Here is a 13,118-nt window from a genome sequence, read left to right on the forward strand (position 1 = left end):
CTATTGCTCAGTCAGGTGCTCTCTTGTCTCTCCATGTTTGGAGGGCTGGTTGGGGGAGGGAGCTTGGGAGGGGTGTGTGCCCGAGGGCAGTGTATGAGCCACCGGTACTCCTCCTGGCACCATGCCCTCCATCGCCCCTGGGATGCCCCCTGGAGTCACCCCAACAATGCCCGGTGGGTACCTGTGCAAAAAAACAAAACAAAAACAGGGCAGTTCAATCAATTCTCAGTGATCATTTAGAACAAATACATACTCTGCCTACGGCTATCTAACGTTAAAAGGAATTTAACATTGAAAAGGAACTGGATGCAGTGCCTAGATTCTACTCTTGACTGTTTTCAGCTGGAAGCACACACAACTCCTATATAATTTACCTGTAGTCTAATGATCAAAACAACTAACCAATGAAATGGAACTACGGTGATGAGATGAAGGGAAAGGCCAATAAGAGTCCTCAAACAGCTTCATTAAGTTATCTAGAGTGGCCAGTGCTGTGATATCAGCCATTAGACAGATCCTCAGTTAGACAGCAGCATTAGTCTTAGTTCTGGAGCCAGGTTCTCTGTCCTTACATCACAGTGGGTGTTGGAATGTGACCATGGATGTCTGAAAAGGACTACTGATTCTAAATCTGCTATGAAGGACAACTGCCAGGGGCTTTCTGAGTGTCCTTAAGAGCTCTCAGACACTCTTAAACACACACACACACACACACCTGAGGCTCTCTGCGGTTAGCCAGATGGAACAGTCTGGGAGAAACTGAATAGTGTCTGGCAGAAGTACTCACACACACACACGCAAACACACTCAAACACACACACAAAGGGCCTTCTCAACACTGCTGGCAGCTCCAGACCTTCCACCAGAGGCTACATGCTAACGATGGCATCTCCACTAATGATCAGACGCGAGATGAAGGGGGATGGGGGGGGGGGTGATTAGCTGACAAATCCCACACAATGTGACTGTTTGAAGCAACGTAACACCACAGTCACTATTACTGAGATGCACTTCATCTACTGAGAGAGAGAGAGAGAGAGAGAGAGCACGTGCATACAGAATCTGTAAGCCAGGTAGATGCATCATTACACGTAAGTGTTTCCTCCTCTGCATAAATCAAAAAACAGAAGGGTTTTTTTTGCTTCTGAACTGGCAAACTATAGACAATAAAGCAGTGGAACTGATTCTGTCAAGCAAGAGTTGTCCAACTCCAAAAATCTTACAGATAGAGTTACATCTACCTGCCATGTGTTACAGAAGCAGTAACGAGCATCAACACCTGTTTCCCTGGCAGAGTTAAGTCCTGAGTAACTTGGACTTCAGTTTTCACAGGTCAGAGCTCAGCAGCCCTGCTTTAAGCTACTGCCTCAACGTCTCCACTCACAGGCTCTGGGTTCAAAGTCAGTACCATGATGTTGGTTTGGATGGACAGGTGAAAAGGCTTGGTTTTGGGGTCTCTGGTGAAACAGGTTAGCAGGAGGAGAAAAGGAGGAGAGCCAGCAGAAAGCAGGAGCAGAGAGGGCAGAGCATATTTACCTGGTCCTGATATTAGGCATTTAATTTGTCTTGGGGCGCACCGGTTGTGATGGCCTGTAGAGTTTGGTTCACTTGGCTGTGTGAGAGAAGCAAATGGAGGTGCACACACTGAGATCAGCTGATTGGATGGTGGTGGGTGAGGGGGTGGGGCTTTTATCGTAATGGGAGAGTCCCACTATGGTAGAAGCTCACATTAAATCAAATTACTGCTCGGGCCTGCAGGCAAGTATGTGGCAATGCAATGCATGACATTGTACATAATGAAAAAAGAAAAACCACAAACACACGAGTGACAAATAAAAAAAAAACAAAAAAAATGTAAAAAAAAAACAAAACAAAACAAAAATAAGTTAGCTTAAAATGTTATGCTGAGGGCGAAATGTTATGCAAAAGCCACAGAATTATTAAAGATGAAAGTCAGACAGGCTGGGAGAGAAGTGTATGAGCAGTCAGTGTGGCTGTGACTCCTACCTGTAGGTGGCGCCGTTGAGCTCAGGATGTACGCCTTGCTGGTCCATGACAGCCCAGGGTGCCGTGGTAACGAAGAATTCCTTGTTGACGCAGTTTCTCAGACTGTCAGGAATACGGCCTGTGAGAGAGAGAGAAAGAGAACAGTCTGAATTTTAATTGAATATTTAGTAATATGAACTTAAGTAAATATATTAATACACAATAAACAGTTGATCAGATGTAAATTGATACAAATTACTAAAATATGGATGATAAGTGGGAAATACGACATACTGGCTATTCAGTGTATGGGGCTTTTGGAGACGAGGGCACCCTGTAAAGTGGCTAAACATCGGCTGTGTCTAACTAAATGTAGCACTACGGCACATTGAGTAACAGCATTAAACCATGTTAATGATCATTCATTTCAAATGGAAGATTTTCAAGGGTAAAAGCCATTTTTTTTAAGTGAACTGATACCCCGAGAAGCTGAAAATGTTGCCACTTGAAATTCATGGTTTCCATCTGAATGATTTCAGTCATTCTTGGTCACATGACAGCGAGTAAAGGACCTGTGTGTCTCTCTCCCTGATTCAAACTGTCCGGGGGGGGTCCTCATTCTTAACCCTCAGTGTAAATACATGAAGCTATTATACAAGCTCTTTGATACTGTGAGTGTGAGGGGCAGTTCTATGCTAATGAGACTACCCTGACAAACCAAACATTGTCATGAAACCCTGTGTTGGGATCAGTGATGAGAGACAATTTTAATGACAAAACAGGAGGAACTAGTTTGTGAGAGAAAAGGGAGAGTGAGTGAGAAAGGAGGATAGATCAAGTGAGAAGAGATGACAAACAGGGTGATAGAGAAAGAATGAGAGAGACAGACAGAGAGTGTGTGTGTGTGTGTGTGTGTGTGTGTGCGTGCGTGTGCGTGTGTACGTGTACCGGTAATAGCACGGCGGATCTCGGTGGCTGCAGCCTCTCTCATCTCGAGAGAGGCCTGTTCACTGTACCACGCTGTGTGGGGAGTACAGATCAGATTAGGAGCATCCTTCAGAGGACCCTGTGCAAAACTGAGAGAGAGAGAGAGAGAGAGATGAGGAAGAGAATAAAATGTCAGATGCAATCAGTCACAAGAGGTTATAGCTTTCTCCTTCCCCAAGGTTGTGCCTGAGAACGGATGCTCCGACTTTTTTCTTTCTTCTTCTCTCTCCCTCTCTCTTTCTTGTCAGTCAGTGAGAGAGTACGTGTTAAGATATGGGCCATGTTAGAGTGAGCTCTGGTGCAGACACAGTTACTCAGTGGAGTACCATCAGCACCATCCTCCATTTCTCCTGACTCAGCTGCAGTCAATTACAAAAACACTATAGTTTATTCCTGCAGCCCAGCTCAGCATACATATACAGAGGTATCAAAGAGAGCTGCCACAGCAAAAGTTCGTTAATATGACACAAAGGAGTGTGTTGGTGGCACTGAGCACAATGCTAATGGTGATGCTTTAGCTGGAGGGTAAAATGTGGGGGGAGGAGAGGACTTAGTACTCAGAGGAATCAGACCTTGTTTCTTCTCCACTCACCTGAAGGGTTCGGTTTCGTGCACGTCCAGAGCTGCTCCACGTATTCTTCCCTCCTTCAGCGCCTGGGCCAAGGCCTTCTCATCCACCAGTCCCCCTCTGGCCGTGTTCACCAGGAACGCACCCTGACGCATCTGCATCACACACGCACGTCGTCAAACCATCCGTGTCCTGCTATGTTAACCAGGAATGCGCTCTAATGCATCCGTAACAGACATCAAATGAACCACACTTAAACAACCACAACACATGTATCCTGTACACATCAAACACACACCCACCAGTGAACATTAAATGAAGGGATATAGAGAGGGCTTTTTATTATCATCTGTACTCTATCCTGGTTCTCTGGACTCTTCCATGAGTTTGTAAGCTGCAGATAACACCAAGTCAGCCTACGACTGGTCCAACGAGGAGTGAGTAATGTGAACTAAAGCAGACATGCTTATACAAAGCAAGAGAGAAGAGGAGAGCAGAGAAAAGAGAAGAGAGGAGAAGAGAGGAGAAGAGAGGAGAAGAGAAGAGAAGAGAAGAGAAGAGGGCTGCTTGCCAACAAAAACAACGACAAGACGGAAAATCAAACGAACGCGTGCTCTGAAGACAGTAATCCTTTAATCTTGACAGAAACTGGGAATACACTGCATGAAAAAGCCCTTGTGCTGCCAAGCACTCTTTTATTAGCTCTGTTCTCGTTTTCTTTTTTCTTCTTTTCTTTTGCTGAAAAGCGGAAGGCCTCCACAGACATTTAGCAGAGAGACGTTTAAAAACTCTTTCATTGCATGGAGCCAAAGGCTGACACAGATCTGTAGCATGTGAACAAACAGCAACATAACTAGGTTAAACTAGAGCTGCTCTCAACTCATACAACCCAACAGTGAGAACACTAAAGGATCAACCTGAGAGAGAGAGAGAGAGAGAGAGAGAGAAGCACAGGTACAATTTTGCAGAAAGTGACAGAAATAAATAAATAAAGAGAAAGAATAGAGGGGGTAAAAATGAAATAAACTGCCAGAGTGAACAGTGAACACATAAAGCCTCAGAGAAACAGAGAGATAAAAAAAAAACAGTATGTGTGTTAGAAACAAAAAAAAAATTCATTCTTCTGTGCTGCCTGCAGGGGGCAGAGTGGTTTTATGCTGTCTTCCCCTCTTTCTGCCTCTCTCTCTCTCTCTCTCTCTCTCACACACACACACACACACACACACACGGCTCCCTCCTGTGGAGCAGTGTCGATATATTTGCTGTAGCCGTGGGCTGGCACTAATTGCGTTTGACAGAGCAAAGGAATGAATTTGTTTCCAGCTTTGCTGAGTTTAAGATCAACAGTAGAGGGCTTGAGAGTCAGAGCAGCGGCTGCACTGTGGGGTGTCATCACTGTGCTGTCAGAAATTCACTATCTACTGCACACACAGTCCAGATTACACCTGTACTACACAGTCTACTGCACACAGAGGCCAGATTACACCTGTACTACACAGTCTACTGCACACAGAGGCCAGATTACACCTGTACTACACAGTCTACTGCACACAGAGGCCAGATTACACCTGTACTACACAGTCTACTGCACACAGAGGCCAGATTACACCTGTACTACACAGTCTACTGCACACAGAGGCCAGATTACACCTGTACTACTCAGTCTACTGCACACACAGGCCAGATTACACCTGTACTAAACAGTCTACTGTACACACAGGCCAGATTACACCTTTACTACACAGTCTACTGCACACACAGGCCAGATTACACCTGTACTATAAAACCTATTGCACACACAAGCCAGATTACACCTGTACTATACATTCTACTGCACACACAGGCCATATTACACCTGTACTATACATTCTACTGCACACACAGGCCAGATTACACCTGTACTATAAAACCTATTGCACACACAGGCACAGTCCTCACATATATCAGATTACCCATAAATTGTATAATCTGCTGCTCACACAGGTGAAATCATATGTGTGTGTATGTCTGTGTGTGCCTGTTTGATGGTAAAGTCACAGATGAAGTGGTGGTTGTGTGTGTTTGTGTGTGTGTGCGTGCCTGTACCTGTTTTATGGAGAAGTCGTGATGATGAGGTGGTGGTTGCGTGTGTGTGTGTGCGCGCGTGTGTGTGTGTGTGTGTGGACCTGTCTGATGGTGAAGTCGTTGAGGTGGTGGTTGTGTGTGTGTATGCGTGTGCATGTGTGCATACCTGTTTGATGGTGAAGTCGTTGATGAGGTGATGGGTGTGTGTGTGTGTGTACCTGTTTGATGGTGAAGTCATTGATGAGATGGTGGTTGTGTGTGTGTATGCGTGTGCATGTGTGGGTACCTGTTTGATGGTGAAGTTGTTAATGAGGTGGTGGTTGTGCATGTGTGTGTGTATGGGTGGGGGGGCAGTGTATATGTGCGTGTGTACCTGTTTGATGGTGAAGTCATTGATGACATGTTGGTTGTGTCTGTGTGTGTTCGTGTGCATGTGTACCTGTTTGATGGTGAAGTCGTTGATGAGATGGTGGTTGTGTTCATTCAGGTTGCAGTGCAGAGACACACAGTCACTCTGGTAGAGCAGATCCTGCAGTGTGTAAACGCGCTGCACACCCAGAGAGCGCTCCAGCCCGTCCTGAAGGTACGGGTCATAGAAGATCACATTAAAGCCAAACACCTTGGCTCTCACCGCCACTGCCTGCCCCGAACGACCTGCAATTAAACACAGAGAGAGAGAGAGAGGCTCATGTGCTGTGCTTCTCCTCCATATGATCTAAACACTTCTGAGAACAGAGGTGAATGCTGGTCATATTGGTTGGCTTGTTGGGAAGGGATATCAGCTCATTGTAAGTAAACAGCGCATTGTAGCATCAGAGAAAATGGCTCCGTGTGTCTGTCTGGTCGACGGGTTTCAGAAAGAAAAGCGGTTGTTAGACTGTAAAAGTGCATGCTGACGTGAAGCACTCTGTGTGGTGCTGTGTAGGCCAGGCACTGCTGTCATTCTTCTGGGTTTTTCTGTTGCTCTTCCTGCCAAAGCTGCTGCGCTGACCCACTGCTATGTGTGTGTGTGTGTGTGTGTGTGTGTGTGTGTGTGTGTGTGTGTACACCGGTGTGACCTCTGTAGCTGCGTAGTTCGCTTCTCTAGTCAGGCAGCTGTGTCTAACACAAGACAATCTATTATCTTCACAGTAGGGGGCCCACAAATGTACACACACACACACATACGCACACACACACACACACACACACAAGTCACTTTTTCTGTGTGTGTGTGTGTGTGTGTGTGTGTGTGTGTGTGTGTGTCTGGCAGGTGACAGTGGCACCAGTGGAGCACTGGGCACAAAGAGTGTGTCCAAGGCTGGCGCCGTCCAGACCGACACAGGGGAGAGGTGTGTAGTGTAGAAGATAAGAACACTGTTTGGAATGGAATGTGTGTGTGTAACAACTCTCTACACACAGACTCACACACACACAGATAAATGCAGACAATCTCGGCCATACTACTTATCAGGTATTAGGGCAGCATGCAGCACACACACTGGGCCAGAGAGAGGATGGATTATAACACAGAGGTGTGCACTGGGACACAGGGAAAGAGAGTGAGTGTGAGAATAATGGGATAAGAGAGTGAGTGATTGAGGAAAAAAACAAGAAACGAGACAAAAGTACAGCTTTAGAGTAGAGAGAGAGACAGAGAGAGAGACAGAGAGACAGAGAGAGAGATCCTCATGGGTATGGAACAACCTTCAATTACTGCTACTGAAAACAAGAGGTGAAAATAAAATTCCTGTTTATTGGAAACAAGGGAGAGACTGAGAGAGATATAAAAATGGAAGGTGAGAGAATGACATGAAAAAGAGAGAGAGACTGAGAAAGAGAAATGAAACAGACAGAGAGACTGATAGATGGATTAAAATGGTGAGAGTAAGAGGTGAAGACTGTTAGGCTGCTTTCACATTAGAGCTTTCAGTGTGGACCCAAGTTCGCTTTAGCCGTTAGAACGGTTCATTTTGTTGGTGCGAACGCTGTTTTCCGAACTCAGGTGCACACCAAGGGACAGTACCTGAGTCCTCCAGGGGCCTAGGGTACGGTTCACCTGAACTCCAGTGTGGTTTGCATTTGGTGTTAAAGCTATCCGATCCAAAACCAGGAAGTACACCCTATTAATGACATGTAATTTGAAATTTGTGTAATTTGATGGTCGCACAATCATGAACAGGACTTGTGCGCTATGGTCGATAGAGGAAGTCTCCTGTTTATTAGAAATTTGGGTGGATGAAAATCTAAAGTGTCAAATGGAGAATACTCACAAAACGCTTCAATTTTCAAATTGTTCCGAGGATCTCGCATCACTCTGACAGTGGGACGCAAATGGCATGGTGAAATGCCGAACACAGTCATTTTGGTGCTGACGACATATTAACAAAAAGATGAAAATAATAAATAATAAGAAAACAAATATAATGTGGCTTTCCATTTTGCCTCCCTTTTGCATCGTTGCCTAGCGACACTGGTAAACACAAGCTGCATGCTCCTTGCGTGTTGATGACGTAAACGGACCAGGGTCCACAACCAAAAAATGTAATGTGAAAGGAGAGCAGTGGGGGCAGGGGGAGGGGGGACTAATCACACTTGGGTATGGACCAGCAAATTGGACCAAGTGTGAAAGCAGCCTTAGAGAAACAGAGAGAGAGAGAGGGATAAGGGTGTGGGGAGTCAAGATGATGTGGATAATGCAGAGACACAGCAGTGCTCACCAAAGCCAATGAGACCCAGTGTCTCTCCACGGATACGGGCGGCTCCAGAGGCCACCTCTCTGATCTGCTCCACGCTCTGGACCCGCGTGCCCTCCCGGAGAGCCTGGTACAGCCAGGTGTTCCGTCGGTACAGGTTCAGGATGTGGCATATGGTCGAATCGGCCGTCTCTTCAACCGCTGCTGCAGGAATATTACACACTGCAATGCCTGGGAGAGCAAAAAAAAAAAATCAATACACATACACAAACACAAACACACACACACACATATTTTTGTCAGTATATGACAAAATTCAACAGTGAATACCAAATGCCAAAAAGTCCCAGTACAAACTCTTTTAGTTTAACTCTATATATCTGATGTTGTTTGTTATGACTCAAATCAAATGCAAAAAGAATATTTCAGTGCTCCCAAACAAACTGCTGTGTCAGTGCTGGGTACTGCGGCAGGGTGTGTTTGACTCAGTACTGACAGGAAGAACGACACTCAGATCTCCGACTGGGAAATAGCAGCAGCATGAACTCTCAGAGAACAGAGTAGTTCAGCTAAGACTCTCCCCTCTGAGAACAAAGACTCTCAGCTTTAAGACTGCACTCATCTCTGCACTGTGAGTGGGACAGTTTTTTGGCTCTCTCAGTATCTTTGCTCACAGCTGGAGGGAAAACTTCTCAGGAGAGATCTACAGTCTTTATCTTTAAGACCACAGAATGGAGCAGAGAGAGAGAGAGAAAACAGAGTAAGCCTGAGAGAAGAGAAGAGAAGAGAAGAGAAGAGAAGAGAAGAGAAGAGAAGAGAAGAGAAGAGAAGAGAAGAGAAGAGAAGAGAAGAGAAGAGAAGATTTTAATTTCTGACCTTGATATTCCTACATTTTTGTCCTACTGCTGTTCTAGTATACCAATATAATCCCAGTCACCAATATAATTTTCACATAAAAATACCTGCCAGTAAATAAGCAATGATACATTCATGGAGCAGAACTGATAAGAAGGAGAGGACAGATTCATGCGTTTGGTTGTATGGCGTACCCAGTTCTCCTGCTGCCTTGATGTCGATGTTATCGTAGCCACTGCCAATGCGAATGATGATGCGCAGGGCTTTGAACTTCTCCAAATCCTCGCGGGTCAGAGTGATGGTATGGTACATCAGAGCGCCCACTGCCTCATTCAACACCTGAAATCACAGAGACCAGGCACCATTACAGAGCCACAATGGCATCCACTGGCTTATTTAATACAGATTTTTTGTAATTATGAGGGAAGCATAAAAAAAGTAGCAAGATGCTCAAAGACTGGATTTGGAGAACCCTGGTCTAGGAGAAAACCAACTCTTTCACTGTAGTCAAGTATTCCATATTCCACAACCTCAGGAGTCTTTATTTGTCCAGTAGAGGAGACTAAAATGGTATGTTATCCGGGCTTGCCGTCAACATAGACTTAGATGTATATTCAGAAATGCCAATTTGTCATTGCTGAAAGCTGTCATTAAAATGACTAATGCTTACTAATCCACAGTTTATTTGTACATTTTCAGGGACAGAAAACACATCTCGGATGAGAAACGGACAAAAAGGCATTCTTTGATCATCATCAGACGACAAGCAGGAACAGTCGTCGTCTTCTCAATAACATTACGCCATCAGAAAAAGCACAAAGTAAGGGTCATTAAAACATCATTAACATCTCTCGCAGGCCGGTCGCGCTCTAAATGGACACCTGTCTTTTGACTGTTTCAAACAAGGTTAAACGCTGTCTGCTCCAAGAAAGGACGGGGGAGGAAAAAAAAAAATCCTCTGATGGAGAAAGCTGGTGTACTAATATCAGGCGCGCTCCTGTCAAATGCTGCAAGGGTAAATAATGACTTTAAATTCATCTCCAGTCTAACCACATTAGCTGGTTGCTGATTACCAGATTAGCTCTAAATTTCCATAGCGCTTTTATTAGCACCATGTCCCGAGAAAACCGGCTGGATGCTAATTCAAGGTTAAAGCTTTTTTCTCTCTCTCTCTCTCATTCAATAGCCCAGGGCCAGAATTGCTTGTGACGAGGCAGCCTTGCTTGAGAAATGACTGGGGCAATGAAATATTTGGTGAGAAGAATTGTTTCTGAACAGCATTTGGTTAAATGGAAAATGTGACCTAATCTTTCTCTTCTCTCCTCCCGCTTTCTCTCCTCTCCCCCCTCTTTCCTACTAACAAAACTCCAACAGCACAGCAGACCAAGAGAGTTGTTACACTCACGGTTTGGTCATGCAGTGACAAAGTAGAGAAGATCCTGTTTGTACCTGTGGGTGTATGTGTGTGTGTGTGTTTTTAGAGCCATGAGGTCACTGGAGTGAGCTCATCTTCTCCGGTGGCTGTACTTGCCCCTGCTGGCTGTAACAGAAAGGCCAAGTGGGTCTGAGTCCAGCAGTTACAGCATTCAAGTGTTTAGAGGCTAGGCCTAACACACACGCACACAAACACTAACAAGGACACACACTCGCTCTGTTTCACACTCAGGGCACCATCAGAGCACCTCTAAGTGAGACATTTAGGGTAACAACACTATCTATATCAGGCTAACTGTTTTACATCTGCTTCAGTCATACACAGAGATAGTCAATATCATCTGTGAAAATGGAGAATTTGGAGGCGAGGATGTGTTAAGACATTGTTTGTATGACAATATGTGTGTGTGTGTGTGTGTATGTTATTTGCAAAAGTCTGATCCAGTGTGGTTGCTATGTTCTGATTGTGTTGTGGTGAGACAACAAAAGGGCATATGGGTTGTGTGTGTGTGTGTTCGCGAGAGAAACAAAGTGAGCGAGTCTTTGTATCCTGTACGTGTTTGCAAATCTGTGTTCTTCAAAACGTTTTACAAGCCCTCAAATCGGCATAAGAAAAATGAAGCATTCTCTCATCCTTACAGGAAAACCGTTCAACGTCCCAGTGGATAAGCCATCACCTTCTGCATCTCCAAACAGACATTCATTTACCAACTACGGACAAATATGCTGGAAGGTGAATATTGCAATCACCGTTTTTATGACACCGTTAAGTCAAAACTACATAACCGTCCCTCCACCCCTATCTTTCGCCCCTCCATCGCCTTCGTTTCAAGGCTCCATCTCGTCCCTCTAAGATGAAGTGCGTCTTTATGTAAATGACTGCTTTTCTCATATTGGCTATTTTCATAAAGCGGGGCTGTTTTTCCGACCTCTCGTCGTTAGGCGATAGCATCTGCACTGGTTGCTATCTCACCGGGCAGCCGTATATATTTTTGCCCCCGGCCGGCGCCGCTGCATAAAAAGCAATAAAGCTCCCCGCGCTACAAGCTAACGCGACGTAATTACAGAGCAGGGCTCTTAAGAAGCTCTCCATTAGAACAATGGAAGAGATATAGGCAGCCGCACTTTGCCAGCCCAACGACATTAAATCATAATGAAAGCACTTTATTTTAACTGGCAAAAGAGTGGAAAGGCCAATATACCGCAACTGGAGTATTAGCTTAGGTGTGTGGGATACGAGGAGGACAAGAAGGGTGGGAGAAAGAGACGTTATTATAAATGAAGCAAAGAGCGAGTGAACGTTGCAGTGAGAGGGAAAAGACAAACTAAGACGAACTCTCCGATAAATGTGGTGGCCATAATTTAGGCTTTATAACGACGACTCCTCCGCAGTTTTATACACAATTTGGAATCAGGATGTTAACTGGAATATCAGCGATTTATAAAAATCCCACAGCCCTTACTGTTATAACGAGGATGACAAAAGTTTGCATCATCGTGGCATGCTCTTCTAGGCAGCTCGCGCAAGCAAGTGTGTGCGTGACAAGAAGATACAGCAGTAGATTTAAAAAGGGGAAATAGGAGGACTAAATGTGTGAACGTGCTTATGAGCGTCTGGATGCTGTATGTACCTTCTCGTGGATTTCCTGGGTGGACTGGGCGTCGCAAAAAGCAACCGTTGCCAGGTCTTTAAGGATGGGCATCTCCACTGTACAGTCACGCCCATCCAACAGCGCCACAAGAGGACGCGGGTGCATCGGACCATTCATGATCTGAGGCCGAATACCTGATAAAGAGAGAAAGAGAGATGTTAACTCTCAATTTTATCATCGCTCATTCGTTCTACCGCAGTTCATGCTAGGGCTAGTCTGAGACACAAATCAAATCCCACGATTTTTCTCCTCCCTCCCCCCTCCTCCTTCCTAACTCCCAACAGTCATCTATCTGAGGAACCTCACAACTCACAGAAGCAGTGCATCAGTCTTGATACACTTTCAGAGGTCAAAATCATATGACGTTCAGAGAATAGCATTAGGTTCTAGCAGAGCATTGAGAGTTGAGTCAGTGAGAGAGTGTGTGTTTGCTATAGAGGGTATAGTTGCAATGAGGACTCAGTGGACAAACACACAGCTCAATAAATCAATGAGGACGACTCCGGAGTGGATTAGCCTCCAGCCTGCACTGCTAGAACATAACCCCTACTCTCACCTTTTGCTTCCTACAGGCAATTGGTTTCCAGTCACAAACACGCCAATGAACACATTCCTGCTAGTCTCCCTTACAGACACAAGTATGTGACAAGTAGGAGAGGGAAAAACTTCACCCCCTGTACAGTAGTAACATGCACACATACACACACAGAAGCCTCTCCCATGAGACTAAGGAGTCTTATGTTGTTCAAAGCAGTGCTGAGGTCTGTATCTCTCTTCATGTGTGTCGGTGGCAGCTGCAGTGGAACTGAACTGAGAGTTTCAGAGGAGCTGAAGAGAGAGAGAAAGAGAGCACAGGAGAGAGTGAGGGAGAGAGAGCGAGAGAGAGAGAGAAACACC

General features: G+C 45.2%; 1 protein-coding gene across 1 annotated transcript in view; it reads right to left on the reverse strand.

The window, feature by feature from the left end:
* Positions 1-13,118, reverse strand: part of LOC115811714 (C-terminal-binding protein 2) — a 70,081-nt gene continuing 56,963 nt past the window's right edge. The window contains exons 3-10 of the mRNA XM_030774041.1: positions 12,201-12,355; positions 9,330-9,474; positions 8,305-8,511; positions 6,045-6,259; positions 3,566-3,696; positions 2,935-3,062; positions 2,008-2,125; positions 1-181 (exon numbers count right to left, since the gene is read on the reverse strand). Of these exons, the coding sequence (XP_030629901.1) occupies positions 1-181; positions 2,008-2,125; positions 2,935-3,062; positions 3,566-3,696; positions 6,045-6,259; positions 8,305-8,511; positions 9,330-9,474; positions 12,201-12,355 (1,280 nt within the window). The remainder of the gene's footprint in view (positions 182-2,007; positions 2,126-2,934; positions 3,063-3,565; positions 3,697-6,044; positions 6,260-8,304; positions 8,512-9,329; positions 9,475-12,200; positions 12,356-13,118) is intronic.

This window comes from Chanos chanos, chromosome 5, assembly GCF_902362185.1.
Source record: "Chanos chanos chromosome 5, fChaCha1.1, whole genome shotgun sequence".
Lineage (NCBI taxonomy): Eukaryota > Metazoa > Chordata > Actinopteri > Gonorynchiformes > Chanidae > Chanos > Chanos chanos.